Source organism: Aythya marila, assembly GCF_965140915.1.
Source record: "Aythya marila genome assembly, chromosome: 9".
Taxonomy (NCBI): Eukaryota; Metazoa; Chordata; class Aves; order Anseriformes; family Anatidae; genus Aythya; species Aythya marila.
Genome location: NC_139050.1, coordinates 6,581,039 through 6,599,677, shown reverse-complemented (window position 1 = coordinate 6,599,677; position 18,639 = coordinate 6,581,039). Strand labels below are relative to the sequence as shown.

At 40.6% G+C, this 18,639-nt stretch overlaps 1 protein-coding gene across 2 annotated transcripts in view; it reads left to right on the top strand.

Annotated features, from left to right (window-relative positions):
- Positions 1–18,639, top strand: part of PXYLP1 (2-phosphoxylose phosphatase 1) — a 54,130-nt gene that overhangs the window by 19,859 nt on the left and 15,632 nt on the right. Inside the window, exons 1-2 of one of the 2 annotated variants that reach the window (XM_082767662.1) lie at positions 11,979–12,293; positions 17,640–17,801. In XM_082767662.1, the coding sequence (XP_082623788.1) occupies positions 12,200–12,293; positions 17,640–17,801 (256 nt within the window). In that variant the 5' untranslated portion in view covers positions 11,979–12,199. Of the gene's footprint in view, positions 1–11,978; positions 12,294–17,639; positions 17,802–18,639 lie in introns of those variants that run through there. The other variant, XM_082767661.1, reaches the window with a different exon arrangement.

Genomic DNA, 18,639 nt, shown 5'->3' with positions numbered 1-18,639 from the left:
CAGAAGGAAGACAAACAGCAGGGAAAACAACTGATACTGGACATCAGAGCCTTCAATACTGGTAGGCTGGGGCAGACCCAGGTCACTTTGCTTCCTGTTTTCATGTTTGTTTCTAGACCATTTCTTTTGTACAGTGGTTTCTGAGTTCTGGTCTAAACTAATCTTCTTTCCTGTGGTTTTCCCATGGCTGGTGCTCTATGCAGTTAGAGCATGCTCTCTACTGGTGCTTAACTTACAGGGTAGACCATTGAGAAAGCTTCCTCCAAATCTGTTTTGAGAGTAGCCAACGGTTCTGAGTGCTGTTGGTGTTTTGCCCCTGTAATAGTTGCAGTGGATTGACACGAACCAGTTGTCAGTGCCCCCTATTACCAGAGCAGAAGCTGTCCTCTGCTTTGTGTCTGGAATACGGTGGTACCAGTGGTGTGGAAGGCAGCTCTGTGGAGCAGGCAGCTCACGTTTGTCAAACATGTGCTGGGTTGGCTTGTTGGATCGAATGCCATTCCATCGGGTGCTGGAATATTGCTCTCCTAATGTCCTGGTGGCACAACTAAAAACTTACTGGTTTTGCATTGTCAGAAAAACTGCAGAATGGAGAAATGACCTGTCCTAGATAGTGGACTGTCCTTTTTGTCTCTCTAAATTGTGGTTGTAATTACGTTGACCAACACTGGGTATTTTATTTCCATACAGAGTGAATGCAAGTTGTGATACTTTGTGCTTCTTTTTCCACTAGAGGAGAAGGTTGCAGTGATTTAGGTCTTCATTCCTACTTTGTGCTTGGTAAAACGACAAGAGCAGTGCAAAGAGACTGCAAATGCAGTGGCTGGAGGGGTTCCTACAGTACCAAAACAGGATGGCAACTCAGCTAGATTCGGGTTTGAGGTCAGGGTTGTGTCAGTCAGGCTGTGGTCATGCAGCCTCACAGGGGGGGAAAGGCATCCATTAGGACCCTGTCAACATCAATTATGTTGGTTAGAGCTCAGATCAGCACAGGAACAGGACATTATCTTTCTTTTTTCACCCCTTAAGATTGGTGTAGTACATAAGGACCCAATTACAGGGCATGCACAAACCTTACAGTAAATTAAAACATCTGAGACTGACTGCAGCAGCCTGAAGGTGGATCTCTACAGAATTTTTCAATGAGTTACGTATATTTGAAATTACTTTGAATAAACCAAACTAAAAGGAAATTTATAAGTGAGCTGTTATGATACAGTACGTGATCTCTATAAAGTTGACTTGACAATTACTATGGATTTTTATTTTTTAGTCAAATGCTTGTAAATATATTTTTTAATAAAGCAAATGTATTTAAAGAAAAAATTCAATACAAAAGGACTAAAACTACACTGGGAAAGCATCTCTTTCTACTAGCTCTTCACCCTTGTGGTGGCCGTAAATTATAAACTTTCCTTTGAGCCTGCTACAGGCGCTTGCGAAGTTGTTAAGGCTCTGGCTCTCAGGCAGAGCCTGCATATGTGGATCCTCTACTTGACACTTGTTTCCCTCAGTACCATGATACTTTGGCCAGTCTCAGGCCTGTCTTTCTATAGAAAAAAAATTCAGTATTTGCCACTGCTTTCTAAAATGTCAGCTGCTAACCTGGTTAGCTCTTACATACAGCGTGGGGAGCCTCGTTTATTTAAGGGCTCAATCTGCCTTGATGGTCTCGAGTGTTGGTGTTTTCTGCCCATCTGGATGTGACTTTTATTTTTTTCCAATAAATTTTATTTCATTGTACTTCCTGTTGCCTGGTTTTGCACTGGAGATTTTGATTGTATATATGAGTTATATGAAACAGAAGACAGGATTCTCCACCACGAAAGGTAGTGAGGTTTTTTTATTGGCCTGGGTGCTACGGGCATCTCGTATTTTCTGAGGACCGGTGAAGAGCACCATATGCGATCCCATCAGGTGGTTGCCTGTAGGAGATCGCTGTGCTGCTGCACAGCCCCTTTTGGAAGCCTGTTCACTTTAATAATCCCAAACCTTCTGGCGTGACTGCTGCTGTGTGCATGCCTGCTTTGTGGCCAGATACATCTGTGCAAGAGTCAGGTGGAAGCAGCTGGAGCTTAGCTCAGCATCTCTGCTCACTCCAGCTCCTGCTGCAGGGAAGCTGTGGTGTGGTGGGTGCTCAGCAGGTCTGAGAAAGGGGGACCCAGCAGGGACTTGAGGATGGGAATAGATTTGGAAACCGAGGGGCGTAGTGCCCCTATCGAGCCTTTCCACTGGCAGAGCAGGGTGTGCTTCCTCAGCTCAGGAAGCTGGAGTTGTGTTGCACTTTGAACATATTATGTACTTAAAATAGGTCCAATGTAAGAAGAGTGTCACATTCTTCTTATTTATTACAATGAACCATATCTAACAAATTGCAACATAGGAAGTCTTGAAGCAGACATCTTGGTTTTTGTCATGTGCTGCCAGCATACTGAATTAAAAGGAGACCAGTATCTCCCTTCCTGAATTTTGCCTTCAAGCTCAGAAGCATGACAGACTTTCCACTAATAAGACTGGTGGTTTTTTGTGTTTTTTTTTTTTTTTTTTTTTTTTTTTTTTTAAGTACTAATTTATATTTAAGATTTAAGGGAAAGGCAATGCACAAATAATATATCCAAGGCTGTGTACGTTTTAGTAGTGAATGAAGAAATCTACTCATAAGCATGTTTTGCTTTTTTTTTTTTTGTTAAAGATAGTTTTTTATGTTGTAACTGGAGATTTAAATGAAGTGTAGCTGCTTTTTTGGTGATACTTAAAAAGCTCTGTAATGTGTTGTTTTGGAATCAGGGTGCATGTTTGCATTTTGCAGTATATCTCACTTGGAGGGGGATGAGACACAATGAATACATCAGAACGATACTGTGGGACAGTCTTGATTTTTCTCCCACAAAAACAGAAAAATCATTTTAAAACACCTGCTTTAAGTATAGGTGAGGTTAAGTTGCTTCAGATGGGATTTGACCAGTAGAAGTTACTTGGCAGGCTATGGAACTTCATAAATCTTAATTAAATGTATGTTTTGGCTCCATCCATGACAGTTAGTTGAGCCGTATGTACACAGATTAATAGGAGCCATTAAAGTGTTTGGTTGAAGGCTCCTGTATATAAAGCCCAAACTTCACAAGAACTAACTGCAAGTCAATAGTTAGGCTTCTACAAAACCTTACTACGGTAATGGGTTAAATCCTACAGGGAAGGAAATAAGACTGGAAAATAATAAAACCATCTAGCATCTTTTTACTCAAAATCCAACTTGAATCATGGTTCCAATATCTGCAAGAAAGTTTAGAAGCGTTGAAATTTCTTAAATATTTTAATAATTAGTAAACATTGCATTTTTTTAAATTTTACTATGAAATTAAGGAAGTTTAAGGACAGTCCCAAAAGTATGTTCCTGTGCTCAATTATTTGAATTTCACATGAATGGTAAAACAGCGAAGGAAAATGAACTTTAATAATAGGAGGGGAATAGGTTTATTCTTAAGTGAACTGGGCTCCTTTTTTTTTTTTTTTTTTTTAAATCGGTGTTGTGCCAGTGTAAATGCTGCAAGCTCTGTTGCCACTGAAGTCTTAGACCAAATGCTGAAGCAGCCCTCTGCACAGCTCCTGCCCGTGCACACTTCTATGGGGAGGTGTAGTAGGCTTTGGGGAAAGCCGGGAGAGGATGACTGCACAGTGTTTTCTGCTGGTGACTTGCAGTTTTCTTTGCCATACCTCTTTAGGTATGTAATTGATTTACAGGTCTGTGAGCTTGTATGCATTGTGTTAGTCTGTTCTGAGTTCGGTGGGGGTTTGGGGAATCACTGCACGGGGCTGTAGTGACATCACTGCAGTTGCAGACAATCTGAGATGGAGTACACAGAATAAGTAGCTCAGGCAGTACACAGAATAAGTAGCTCAGATTTTCTGTGGTGCTGTCAGAAGTGCTGGCTGTTTTTTATTTTTATATGTATGGAGTGCATTTCTTGTTCTTATGCTTTTTTTTTTTTTTAGCTTTCATCCAGTTTGTACAGGCCAGCAGTTTGTAACTGACTTCTATATTTTTTCCAATGAGGGTACTTGTATTTTAATTCTTATCAGTTTGATGAAGAATAATTTGAACTAAGATGTGGGACAGCAAAGAAATCAGAACTTTTTTCCTTTACAGGCTGCTCACTCATAACCAGGCCTTAGGGCTGTCTGTCTGCTGTCATTCCCAGTGGCAGGCTGCTTTAGCCCACCGGGTAACTTTTGAGCTGTTTGTAGCTGAACTTCACTGGGCAATGCCCTGAGCAGCCAGATTTGATTTAGCCCTACTTTGAGTGAACCAGGTGACCTGCAGAGGTCCATTAAAACCTAAAATATTAGTAGCAGTAGATCAGATAGATTTTTTGATTTTTTTTTTTTTTTTTGCATGAATACCTTGTTTCTTTGTTGTTTATAATTTCAGGAGCGTTACCCTGATCAACTGAAGGAAACACTCACTTGCCAGCCAGTGCAGTTCTCTGCTCTTCATTCTTTTATGGTCTTTGATCCCGAGTTGTGGGGCCTTACTGATAAATAGTGTGGGATAGTTTTGTTTCTGTTTGTAGCTGTTAAATTCTTTACACTTGGTTTGGTGTTTCAGGTTTACTTCAAGTAGGTGAAGTCTGCCTTATATAAGCCCTTACTTCTCATAAGGGTACGGCCCCCTCCATGCAGAGTTTGGATTCTAGCTCTGCCTCGGTGTTTTCAAGATTTCGGATTTCAGTGTGGTGGCAGCTGCATGGATGCAACCCCCATGCCGCTGCCTGCTCCAGGCTGCCTGGGAGATGCGCTTTGTGCAGCTTTGGTCTTTTCTTGCCTGTGGGCAAGCTGGGGACCACAGAGACTGCTGGCACCTGGTTGTGCCATTCTTTTTCCATCCCTGGTGAGCCTTTCTGTTCTGCTGGCTAGGCAACGGAAAGTGGTTCTCATCCCTGAAGGCTTTTTCTTTTCCAGGTACAGTTTGTCAGCTGTTTGTTCCCTTGCTGTATGCTGTCTTCCTTTGTACATTTGTTTTTATCGTGTTTTACAAAGATGATGTGATCAAAGCAAAACCTGAGTGTCTTAAGCTATGACGTTACACTTAAGGTAATGACAGCCTTGTCACGCTGCTTTGTTTTAGTACAAGCCCTCTGTTAATTTCTGCTGACCACTCCAATGTGAGATCAGTTTCCTGAGAGTTCACAATCAAATCATTTGCAGTGGCATTAGCCCTCTTACTTGCTTTTATCAGAGCTTTTATTAAAATGCTATCTATTAATTGTGGGCAGATTCCTCATACAGTAACTGCTCGCTGCCCTTTGTTTGAGATACACTTAACGGTCTTCAGTTGTTAATGTTCTTCAGATGGTTGTTCATGTTTGTCTTTAGTCCTCCTAATTTTCCTCTTGCAATTTGTCTGCTGGTGGTTTTGGCCTTTCATCTCTGTTTTTGCCGGGCTTTCATTTTTGAATGACAGAGTGGCTTTTTTGATCCAAAGTGTCTCGTCATTTGACCATGAAGACTTTTGAGAAGCATGTAATTTCTGTTCCCAAAGTTACTTCCCTTGTAAGGTTTTGAAGCTCACTGGGAGAAGAGCAGTGCTTACACATACTAAATAGCATTGTGGTTTGCTTGCTAATGAGGTGGGGGGTTTACAAGGCTGAGGCTTTTGTGGACTTGCTGCAGGGAAATACGAAATCTTGGAAAATAGAAGTGATCTCCGTTTATGATTTTTGGGAGATGGTTGGATTAAAAGAGCTGGAAGCCCTAGGTCCATGGTGTAATTTGGGTTTACCAACTGTGCACATTAATACTGGATGAAGACAAGAAATATGATTCACCGGCTTCCTCCAACCTGGTTTACAGCTACAGACATCGATAATTCTGTTCCAGAGGGAGCTGTTCCGAGTTCCTAAGACTGATGACTGCGTCTTTCATTACAAGGTTCCCCAGCACAAAAATCTATCAGGCACTACTGCGTTAAATCTGCTGTGGTGGGGTTTCCTGCTAGCCGGGCTGTGGCAGCTCTCTGGACAAACAAGTGAGCTGGCTTGGCGTGGATCTGCAGTGGCATATGGTGTTGAGATCACTTCCTTGAGCAGGTCGCCTTGTGGACAGAAAACAGTTGGGATTAGATGTGAAACAGAAAGGTGCTAATTTAATGCGGTAGTTAAAATATTGATTTGAATTTGTAAGGCTCTGTGTCTTTGAAGGACACCAATGAAGGGAAGCACCAGATGTCTGTGGATTGTGTTTGACTGATGACATTAACATATTAAACAGTTTGCATCCTGAGCCTTTGCAAAGGCTGTGGCTGAACCGCAGGCTTTCTGTTTTATCTTGACTTTCGGGTGGTAGTCCTTTGGGAGAAAGGGAGATTACTGTAACTGCCGCAGGTGTGAAGAAATGGAGATGCCGCTGAGAACCGCAGCAAGCAGCTCTGTTGGGAGGTGACAAAATGCTTGGTCTGGGGAGCTGATGGACAGAACTTGCTGCAGCCGCAACAGCTGCTGATGTGCTGTCTGAAACTGAGGGAGCGATGCTTGTAAGGGCGTAGTGGGCAGGCAAAGCTGTGCTTCTGAGCCCTTTTATTTCTGTTGGTTTGTTTTGCCTACATATTTTTGCTTTTCTCTTTCAGTATCTAGATGTTCTAGTGTATGCTTTAATAAAAGAATAAAAGTTGACTCAAGAAGTCATTCTGAGTTTTTGGGATGGCATTTAAGGAGGGTGCTAAGGAAAAGAGGCAGCCACCTGCTCTTGAAGCTCTAAATTGCTCTGTGCTCCTATTGCTTGGTCTTCAAAGGGAGGGGAAAAGCACTTTATCTAGGATGATAAGCAATACTGCACACTTCCAGTTCTTATCCATTTGAAGAATGTGAGCTTAGTAGCCAGAGTTAGCAAATTCCTTAGAGAATAAGCCAGAGGGTATGCATGTTTCAACAGCAGAGAGACCCTGCCAAAATTGTAGAGCATTAGCAATGTACTGCAGGTAGAGCAGGAGCAGCTGCTGAACTGACATGAACTCTTCTGTATGGGCCACATTTTGTGTAATTTTCAGCTGCTGTAGATGAAAAGAATGCTGAAGACAGAGGATTTGCAGTCCATGTTCTTGAGAAAATACATATTTTCTTCTGTTGTGCTGAATACTTTGTGTAGTTGGCCTCTGTGCACAGTTCTCATGCAGAATCTGCCAAGCATTTTTTTTTCCTTCAGTCATTATGTAATCAGTGCTGCACAGCTTCCTGCTCCAGTTTTTGTCAGATCCATTAAATATACAGGAGAAAAAGAAACGAGTGTCTTTAACTTGAAACAAAGGTCACCACCCACAGGCGAATTACGGCAGTAGCGTTCAGCGTTTTGTGTCCTGGAGCTACCTTTTCATGTTGACCTTTATTTTGAGACAATAGTATGGAAATGGGAACAGCTGATAACAATCTGAATACAGCTGATAGAAGCTGTTTTGAAAATCTGTTCCAGGATAATTCAACTCGATTAGTTAATTTACCAGTTGCTGGGTTCTGTAGACAGAAGCAGGACAGAGCTTTAACATCTTATTGGTGTGCTCATGAATCTTTTCAGATAAGTAATAATGGCTGCATCTGCTGTATTTATAAAGCCATGCTTTCAGCATAAAACCTCTCTAGCCTTTGTTTACTTAACCGGTAGTCTTCAGGACACGGATTTCATCAAGTGATCTCGGCCTGGTGAGACACGGCAGCTATGCAGATGTGTTGGTAGGAATGACTTCATTTTAGCATCGTGTTTATGCAATGCTTCTCATGTGTGTCCTGAGCAAGCCCCTGGTGTGCTGGGGATGAACAGAACAGTTTAATCATAAGCAGCGGTCGGGCTTTTTTTATCTTGTCACTAAATAACCTGGAGTGTGAGCAGTATCTGACTTGAGTGAAACATTTAAAGGGCAGGAAATCTGTCTAGATGTCTAGCAGGAACCTCCTCCCACTCTCCTTCAATTGGACTGCGAAGCCAAGCAGTGAGGTAATTAGTGAGAAGTTTGCAAGGAGAAGCTTCATTATGCATATATATATATATATATACACACACATACAAGAAAAGAGGGCAAGTAATTGATGGAAATATAAATCTTTTCCATGTTATAAAACCTCAGTGTTTCAGCATAGTAGGAAAATAAAATATACAGGGTAGGTTTTCACTTTGGTAGGAGCAGTGGAAAATGACTGTCGTCTCTGGAATTTGAAAAGGCTGGAGCTTGCAGTCAGCAGGGCTGCGTTACTGCTGTCAAGCTGAAAATCCTGGATGCTGTTTAAGCAATGCCATATGCCCTCCTGAATTGTCAATTGAGAAACAAATTGGGGTGGGGGGAACTGAAACTGTAAAGCTCTTTTCAGAACCCCATCTGGACTGAATAAAAACGCAAGCGCCCATTGTGAAATTTAATGTCTGATTGAATTTGGCCTCAAAAACATAACACTAGTAGGTCTGCCATGTTTTGTTTTGATGCAAGATTGATTTTCTTACCATATTTATTTTCTTTGTGCAAGTCAGATAGGGACCCTGTGTGAAAAATCAGCAAAATATGCAGCTAATGTGGGTAGAAATAAGAAATGTCTCATCAACAATACTGGAGCGAGTTGTTTCAGGCTGGTAAAGCTGCCACTTATGCTGGTTGTGTGTAGCTGTTTTGTTTTGATCGTGAATATGTGGACAAGCCACTCCGGCCTTTTCCACCGAGTCTAAAGAGGAATAAGGCCCAGAGTCAGTGTCTGCCTGATGATGGGCAGAAGGCTGATTTTTGGCAATTCTCCTGAGACGAGGAAAAGCTTTAAGGAAGTTCCTAACCTGTGATCCAGAAAATAGGCTGATAAATAGGTTTTGACCCATTCCTGGAAAGAAACAGGTAATTCGGACTATTTCTGAGCAAGCCTGTGAAAAGCAGCTAAGAAAATAGCCGATTTACAGTAGTTATAAATTGTCCATGTGGAGATTTGCACCTCCAGTGGAAAACTTGAGGGATCTGAAAACCAAGGAGGCTGAAAACTCTTCTGGAATTAGACTGAAAAATAAGCTCTCAGTTCCATTGCATGCAGCAAAATTACGTAAATAGTGATTAGCAAAGATACAAGTTGTAGCCACAATCATATTAGTGCTGTTATAGGGGAAAGAGACGAGGCTCTGTTGTGAAAACTGGTACTGGGGCATGTGTGTAGATTGCCATTGCGTTCAGCTGAAATTTAGCTTACCTTACGTTTGAGCTTATGCATGGTGGGAGATTTTGGTGAAGTTTTTAGTGTTTTTTGTTTGTTTGTTTGTTTGTTTTGTTTTTTCTCCTGTAGCCCAGCAGCCCTGCTAAGTGTCCATTTCCTCTGAGTAAGCGTCTGATATGCAGGATGCTTCTGAAAAGTGATCTTTCCTCTGCTTTAAAAACAAAAGCAGCTTTTTTATTTACTTGGGTAATTAAAAGTGGTTTAGGTCTCTAAGGAGAAAATTACCTAGACAAGTTACTGAAAAAAAAATAATAATCAAAGCTGAAGGAACCATGAAATACAAAGGAAAAAAACACCTTTAGGTAGCATTTTGTTAGATTTAATGTTTCCAATGGATATGTTCCTCTCAGCCTTCAACAGGTGGTATTCTGCAAGTTAAATGGGATGTCTGAGAAAGTGGAGGAGGGAAACCAAGAAGTGTTGGTGGTGTCTGGCCATGGCTGAGCTCTGCAGGTGAGGAGAGAGCAGGGAGCGAGCGGCTGCCTCTGGCTCTGTGGCGTCTGGGCCTGCAAGAGCAAAGGAAAAGGGACATCCACCTTGTCTTTATTAAATCATAAGTAATAATTTGGGAAGAAAAAGGGAAACTTCTGTGTAGTCACTTGGAAACAGAAGATGCAGTTTGAGGAACATGAGGAAATTCCAACGCAGCAATGGAAAACAGGATTTTAAAAAGCAGTGCATTTCCAATATTCATTCAGGTAATGCAGATATTTACAAGAACCAGTGCGTCAAAATTTGGGAGGCAAGGGGGACAGAGTTTGTGAGGTTAATAATTATATGTAAGAAATGAGAATATTTTTCTCTTTCACGAGTCTGCTGTAGCATCCCTCATTGCCTTCAAAACCAAAAATTGATGCTTCCCTGTAGAAGGGGTATGTGTGTTTACCTGATTGGATCAATAGAACTATTTTAGTAGGTCAAAATATGGTGTAGTGAAGGTTATCGCAGAAATCTGTGTTTCTGCAGAACGAAATGCATGTGTTCAAGGTTGCCATAGCAAAGATTTTTTCAGCACTTTTGATTAGGCACTGACTTGAAAAGAATGTTTATTCAATGATACCTCAGTAGCTACTACTTGGTTGCTGCACTTCTAAATACTTTTCCTGAATATTTTTGACATAGTCTTTCTTTGAACATGAAATGTAGGTTGCTGGCAATAAGGTTGTGCTGTAAATCAACAGACTGCATGAAAATCGCCTAAATTACCGTGATCTCCCTTACAGAAGGAGGAAGAGCAGCAGCAATCCAGAAACTGAATGTATGTCAAGTAGGTGTATGTGTCTGAGCACATCTCAGTCCAAAATTAACTCTCCACTAGTGCTGAATGTTTGCAAATTCTTGGAAACTTGGAAGAAAAGATCTGTTGTCTGTGTTGGCTGTTTGCTCCCATTTGACTGTTCTGTGGATACCGTGAGGTTAGAAATTCCTGCCTGCATCTGTGGTAAGGTTGAGGAGTTTGTACGTCTACTTCCAGACCTTTTTGTTTTCATGGCCTTTTTCAGTGTATTAGAAGGGAAGCGCTTATCTCTGCTGCCCAGATACTCTTGCAAGCTGAAAGCTGTGCCTGTGTGACATTGAAAAATATCCTATTGCTAGGTGGAATTATTGGGGATAAATTACACTCCAGGTAACCTCCTTTAGCTTGTCAGGAATTTGTCACAGAAGAGCTTTTTGTTGTTGCTGCTCTAGGATGAATTTAGATTTCTCCCCACCTCCCCTGCTGTTCTTCTTCCTGCTCCCCACCTCCCCCATAGCTCCCTTCCCTCTTTTTGCTTTGGAGGGGTGCGCAGAGACATTAGCAGCACTGTGGGAAGGAAGCCTTGAAGCTCGGAGCCCATGTGATGATAGAAAGGGCAGCGCTTTCACAGGGGGCTTTCTGCAGAGAAAACATCTGTGCTTCGGGGGCCCTCGGCTCGGAGCAGGCAGAAGGCAGCAGAAATGGAGAAAATGAGAGGGTAACTGCTGGAGGAAGCAGAGATGTGGGAAGTAAAAAGGTTCAGATGGGGATGGTTAATGGGCAGATACTGAGGACTGGCTCTTCTTCAGAGGAGGACCGATAATACATGCTATTTTCTGCTTCTAGGCTGTGTGTTCACAGGCTTAACAAGCCTTTTTAGAGATATTTATGCTTCTTTTTCTTAATAGTACTTGATAGTATGACCGCTGTGTAGCTAAGAAGCCTTTTTAGTTTGTGTGATTGGCCATTCAAATGCAGCACCTCGGTGTTTGTGCCCTGTGGATCAAGGCGCTGACTGTTAACGCAGATCTTACAACAGAGAGGTGCAAAACCTGTATTGACTGTGCCAAGGGATGAAATGAGACGGGTGGGTGGTGTGTCACGCAGGTGTGTTTGAACTTCATTGATGTTCAGACGTGCTTGTAGCCAAAACCTCTGCAAGTGGCCCTGGGGATGTGCTCCTCAGGCATGAGGGCAGGTGGCAGGACCCAGCCCCATGGGGCAGCTCAGGCAGGAGTCCGCTGCGTGCCTTGGGTCGAGCTCTTCAGCCCATGAGCATCTAAGCCATTTTGCCAGATCATTTTTGTCGCTGTACACATCTTCACCTTTTCTCCCCATCTCACTTGTTTTGGAGCATTCCTACCTTTTCTGGTTGTTCTTTACTGCAGCTGAAAGAAACGTCTCCATCCATCACCAGAATCCCAGGAGCTGGAGCGTGTTCGTTCTCCTCTCTGCTGGGCCTTGCTGGTGCCCTGGTAGGAGCGGAATGGGGAGGGGAGGGGAAGGTAGAAGAGGAATAAATAACGTTTTGTATTCTCTGTCATGCACATTTGCTTTTCCTTACCCGTTAGCATAAGGTTACCTACAGTGGGTAGTTTTTGCATTTCTGCCACGTGGCTTCATTTTCATGTGACTGTTTTAAATAGTATGTTTGCATGGACCTGAAAGAGCCTTCTGTCTTAAAACAGATGAAAACTCCAGGTCCCTGTTTAGTCAGGGAAAACTTGAGGCTAAGATGGCTGCTTGTGGTGCTGCTTCTCAGACGGCTTGGAGTTATAAAGGAAAACAGAAGTGGAGAATGATTTTATTCCCTATCTTTCTGATATTAGGTAAATGTTAAAGTGATTTTTTTTTTCTTTTTCATGGATGAATTTGTTCTGGATAAACAGTGGTGATACCTTTTGTGCCTTTTAAACTGAAACCAGGACTGCAGGAGGGAGAGAAGCTGGTACTGGAGTGATTTAGCATTTAATTTGGTGTTTCTTCTACGTGAGTTGTGTTTTGGCTTGTGTGTTTTTCTGCTGTACTAAATTCTATCAAATTCATGTCAGCTTTGTATCCCTAGTTCACATCAGACTGGCTCCCTGCGTGGTCCGCTGAATACAATAGTTGATTTGATAAACTTGACATTCTTCCACAGGGGACTAGCTGCTACGCAGAGGCTGTTCTGCTCATTGTACTGAAATTACCTTTGAATGATTCTCTTAGTTGTTTAGCAACAACTTTTCCAATATTTGCATTTTTTGATGTATATTCTGGCATTCAGAAATTGGGTGTCTGGAAATAGACAAATTAGCTGCTTACTTTTAAAAATAGGTCATACTTAATGTACATTGAAAATAAAACCATATGTTGTAATTTTTTGACGCTGCTGGTTTTGTTCATAAATACATTTCTTAGTCAAACAGTTAACTTTGTTTAAAATTTTATTTTCATTTTCAGGCTCTGTAGGGTAACTGATTTTAAAAATAAATTACTGGACATTTTCTGTTTAATTAAACTGTGCATTCTTAATAAATTAGGAGAGAGGAAAATGAAGACCGACTTATTTAAAGACTGGTTGCTCCATTGGCTTCATATCAAAGTTTAGATTTTATTTCCTCTTAATTTTAACTTTAAGAAAGAAAACTGTAATTGAACTTGGAGATGTACAGATTCCTGAAGGAGAGGTTCTGCAGCAGTATGGAGCTATTTGGCTGGGTGAGCAGTGCCCGTCTGTCTCTCACAGGACTCCATTTGCAGTTTGTTCTGTCAAGCCTTACTTGTGTCTGGTACCAGTCAATGTGTTTAATTTATTTCATGTTTTAAACAATTTTAACTTGGTACGCCAATCAGAGTTACATTGAGGTCTTTTTTATTGTTTCTGCAAGCCTTTTGGCTTTTTCTCCTAGATATAGCTTTTTCAGATGTAATGTTCTGAAGTAGTTTTTTTGTAGCTTCTTTAGTTTTTTAACTTTAACTTTAGTTTTTTCTAAAAAGGTTATTGGGTAGTAAAATACATTTTCTTGTTGTCAAACAACCTCTATAAAAATATGTACGTGTTCTTTATAGCTTCAGTGTTGGCAAAGCTTCCAGATAGCTGATTTGATATGTTTCAGATGTACTTCATTAACTGCCCTGGGTGTGGGAAATGCACATAGATCAAAATCATGTGTTTAATCTCTGTTTTACATTGTTGCATTCCTGTTATAGTAAAACATGAGTTTTGAAAGGCAGAGCAGTGTAAAGATCTTGTTCAAAAGCTCCCTTAATCAAAGATTTAAGTATGATTATAGATACATCAGCAGACTTCTGTTTTGAGCAAGTGCACGTTGAGCTAACAGAACAAGTCGTATAAACTAGTGCTAAGTAATAAAAAGTCGTGTAAAGCTACGTAATTGAATACTGATCTTATAATGATTTACAGCTGAAAGAACAGAGATTGGAAAAAAAAATGAATTTCAGCTTCATAGGAGTGGCATTTTTTTTCCTGCCCTGAGCTGCGTCAGTGCAGCGTTACCTGGAGGTGTGTAATGTGTTGGTTAGGCAGGGACCAGGGCCCCCACCCCACTGGGGAGACGGAGGTGGGACTGACAGGGCAGAGGAGCTGTCAGTAAGGAGATACTGGGATACAGGGGAGATCATCTGGTCTTCGAGGAGCTTTACATAGCTGCTCCATGTGGTGTAAGGGCTACCAGAACAAGAGCACAAACCGAACTTCCAGTGCAGTAGGGAGCCGGAGGCAGGTGTGCAAAGAAGAATTTGGCAGCTAGGAGATAAACGAAGACAGCAAGGGAGCACAAAGCCCAAGGACCTGAAATGAAAAGGGAGGGAGAAAGGAGAAGACATCATAAATATGAAAGATGCGAACAGTGTTCAGGGAATAGTGAAAGGTGAGAAAACAAGATGCATCTGAGACGTTAGCTGCCAGGATAGCAGCAATACCTCTGTCATTATCTGGAACAAGCAGAAGTACAAACTGGGGCTCTGTTACTTCGGGCCCTCCTTCCAAAGCACTGAAACTACAGGATTGTTAGAGCTTGTGAGGAGCTAATTTAACAAGGTGAAATGAGGAACAATCTTGCCAGGTGGGCTCTTTGGGGTCACCATGTCGAAACTGAGCCAACAGAAAGCAGCTTTCCGACCAGAATTCATCTCCTTGATCTTTTTTCGTCCCTTCTGAAATAATAGTCATTTTTATATGGATACATTTGGTGGAGATTTCCAGTGGACTGCTTAGACTGGTGCCCAGATTTTGAGATATTTTTTGTGTTTAACATTGTTAAATTTAACAGCTAAATAGAAGACCCAGGTATTTGCAGGTAGTTTGGATGATTTCTTCCATTATATGTTATTCCATGTCTCTTGAAAGTAAATACAACATGCAATGGAAGTGGTTGTTTAGGTGTCTGGAGCTTTTTGGTCATTGATAATTTTCTTTGAGAAACCTGTAAATAATTTGAATCATTTAAGTCAAGCATGTTCAGAAAGGAAGACCACATGGTTGTGCCACAGGTAGGTTCAGAGTTAGAAACTCCTTTGTCCTGGACCCTGTGTCAGGTACTTGGAAGTGGACCGAGTGGTGGTACTTGGGGTTGCAAATCTTGTGTCCCTTCTTCCTCCCTGGTATAATCCAAGCTTATTCTCTAAGAAATAAGGGCAATCTTTACCACATATTATGAAGTAATAAATGCAGTTAGTAGCAGCATTTAGAAATTTAGGGGTAGGTACCTTTTTTTTTTTTTTTTTTTCCCCTAATTACACAACTATTGTTACTCCTAATCTCTAAGACTGTTTCCAGTCCACAAGCTAGTGTTAATGTTGCATCACAAATGTCTGGTTTGACTTCAGTGTCCTTTTAGGATGTTTTGTCAGTGGTTTTGTGAACTAAAAATGTGTCGTGATATTCATGTAGGTGCTATTTTGAATGTGCAATTTTAACGATTTGTTTATTTTCTGTTAGATTCAGTGCTTGTTCTTAAATTTGTCTGGCAGAGTTAAAGTATTTCTTTGACTAGGTTGATTAGAAATAAGACTTGCTATCTGTGAATAAAGCATTCTGTGGCATCAATCCTAGGCAGTTGATCCTAATAAGAAAATATGTACGTCTGTGCTGTAGTTAATAGTTTCAATGCAAAAATGTGGTCTGCTCTGGTACTTGTATTTGTCTTTGATCAAAAATTAAGTTCATTATTTTGCTTTTAAATCTCCAAACTGAATTTTAGCCCTAGAGTTCCAAGCTGTTGCTTTTGGGTATGTTGTTTTCTGTCTTCTAAAACAATCTTGGGTCAAAGCTGAGCTATATTAAGCCCATGGGCGCTAAAGCCAGCTCTGTGTTTTTGTGACATTAAGTGAGGAGTAGCAATGTTGTGGGTTGCTATTGAGAAAATTGTTAATACAAAGCTGGAAGTTCTTGCTTATAACCTTTTCTGGCTAGGAAAGTTGACCAATATAACATAACTGCTGTAATTCCCCATTTATACTCTTTAGGCAATGTATTGTAATGCTGTCTATTTGCAGAGGCCAGCAGCTGTTGTAGTGCATTCTTAGGGTTGGGATTTATAAATTTGCTGCAAGCACCCTTCAAGCCATAGTCATCGACCTCTAATGGCTATTGCCAAGGTTCTGTGTTGCTACTAGAGTTTCTTTCAGCGGTGGTTTGCAATGACTTGCAATAATTTACACCAGTCTTAAGTTCTCTGTGGGAGAACTTAAAAAAAAAAAAAAAAAAAAAAAAAGAATCTGATAAATAAATGAATGTTGGAATGACAGCTGAGCCCTACAGCTCAATGTCCAAAGTCAAAACTGCAGCTTAATATTCTTGCCAAGCACAGTCCTGTAGGCAATTATATGCAAAATGTGGAGCAGCTGAAGGAAAAGTTTGAAGTCACTGTGCTTGTGGGTATTAACCATGTCAACAACACTAGCAAGGGTATGGAAAAATGCTTGAATTCTGGTTTTGGCAGGCAAAGAGTAATCACATTAAACTAGCATATTGTAGTGTAAGAATGAAGAGTCTGTGTTATATTAACAGCTACGTGCTCTTAAATGTGTATGTATTTCACTTCAGTTTACTGCTGTCTTTGGTTTTCTTTGTGCACACAACTCCACCGTAGAACAAATTCACTTCTAGAATAAGGACTGGGAGTCAAGATGCAACTGAGAAACTGAGCCAGAAGAATTAGTGAAATTCTGCTTTGAAATCTGTTCTCTCATCTTTTTTCTTTCCTTTATTTAATTTTTCTCTCTCCAAAGAAGATGAATAGTGGTAAAAAACAATTAAAAAAAATTCCCTCCTCATTCTCACCTATAAATCTATCCTTGTTCAAATAGCAGAAAATGGTAGTAGTAAGAGGGGGGGGGGAAAGGTGTGTTGGGGGGGAGGGCAGGGGCATGCTCATTATCACAAGTATAATTTTGAAAGGCTTGTAAATTAACTAATGCTTTCACATCAGAACAAGCTAAAGAAGCTTTGTCAATAGAACTCCAAATTTATGTTCAGATGTTATAGAAGCATGCTTCTACATGTCTGTATGGTAGCAGTGATATTGCTGTTAATTTCCCTGCTTTGTCTGAGCATTAACTGCGTTTCTTTCTAATGAAATTTGTTATGGTAGTTTCAGTTGCATTTTAATAAATACATTTCTTTAGATAAGTCGGGCTACTTAAGACTGGGAAGGGTAGCCAAATGAGGGGGAGGAATCGGTAGAGAAAATGGTAGGCAATCTAGTCCCTTTGATCTCATAGTCAGAGAATTTCCATTACTTTGTTTTCCAGGTGGTTTGCAATATCATCATCATAACTGTGCTGTGTCTTTTGCTTGATGTCCTTCAAATCAGTTTTTAAGTGAAAATTATGGGCCTGTTATGGTACTTTTCTTTCTGTCATTCTCCTAGTGCTTAGTGAGAGACTGACTGAAAAAGCATCTTCATGAGTGCAAAAGGTGGAGTTTTTCTGCAGCCAGATAGATTTCTGTGGTCTTAACCAAGATCGAAGTTGCTAAAGAGTTCTCTGGGGTTGCCTTCTTGATTATGTAAAAACATGAAAAATTCAAAACAAAAAATCTATATTTTAGGGTGGAATCCTTTCATGGAAACTGTAGGCATTGTGAATAATTACTTTGTTTTGTTTGTTTGTTTAAAGGCATAGTTCTATATGTCCTTAAGGGTAAATTGTGCATGTTTTGTGTCTTTCAGTACATTTAATCCCGGTCAACCCTATCAAGGAAGATGGGTTGAATCCTAAGAGCCGAAAAAGAATAATGCCTGACTTGTTAACTGAACCTCCTGCAATAGATCCTGTTTACGAAGCTCGTGTTTACTGCAATATTCCTACCATTGCTGAACGCAGCATGGAAGGTAAGCTTTCTGCGTGCAAATGATAATTTAGTGGAAATGATGACTGTGCATCGTCAGTTCTTCAGTGCTTGAAGCAAGGTACAGCAAATGCCAGCTGGTCAATGAATTATGCTAACACATTCAAAATGCACTGTCCTTTTTTTAATATCCCCTTTGATAACTTGATTTTTGGAAGTGGTTTCTGTTTCCAGTCAATGGTCAACTGGAATTCTAAAATTGGAAAATTGGAAGGGGTGGGAGTGATAGAGGTATTTAATGTTTGAACTAATAATGTTTATTACATGTGAGCTGCACGGCAAATTTTACTATTAATGTCTGAAAAACAATTAACTTAAAATTAAAAAAAAAAAAAAGGACAAAACCAACCACAAATCCCAAACAAAAAGAATGTATTCATGTTGGAACTCCAAACCATTAGACATAGTCACCTTGAAGGCACATTTGTGTTCTTTACTTCATGGTGGTTGCAGCATGAGTTCCCTCATGTGCATAGCCCACTAACATAAAATCACAAACTAATATATCAAAAAGCTCCAAATTAAGTGTGCTGCAAAATGCATCGTTACAATTAAGGGTATGGAAAGAGGCATCATAGAAGTGGAGTAGCCTTACTAGACCAGTGCTTGAGTAATTGAATAATCTAGTGCTTGCTATTCAAGCACTAGACCAGTGCTTGAATAATTTCTTGTATGGCTTTGGGACTTTGGATGTAGTATGGAGAATGTGCTGAGTACCTAAGTCTTGTATAATTTTTCCTGTGACAAGAACTCATCATCCCTTCTGGGGTTTTTCGTTCATTGTAACACTAATTATATCTACGTTTTTTCTTATATATATA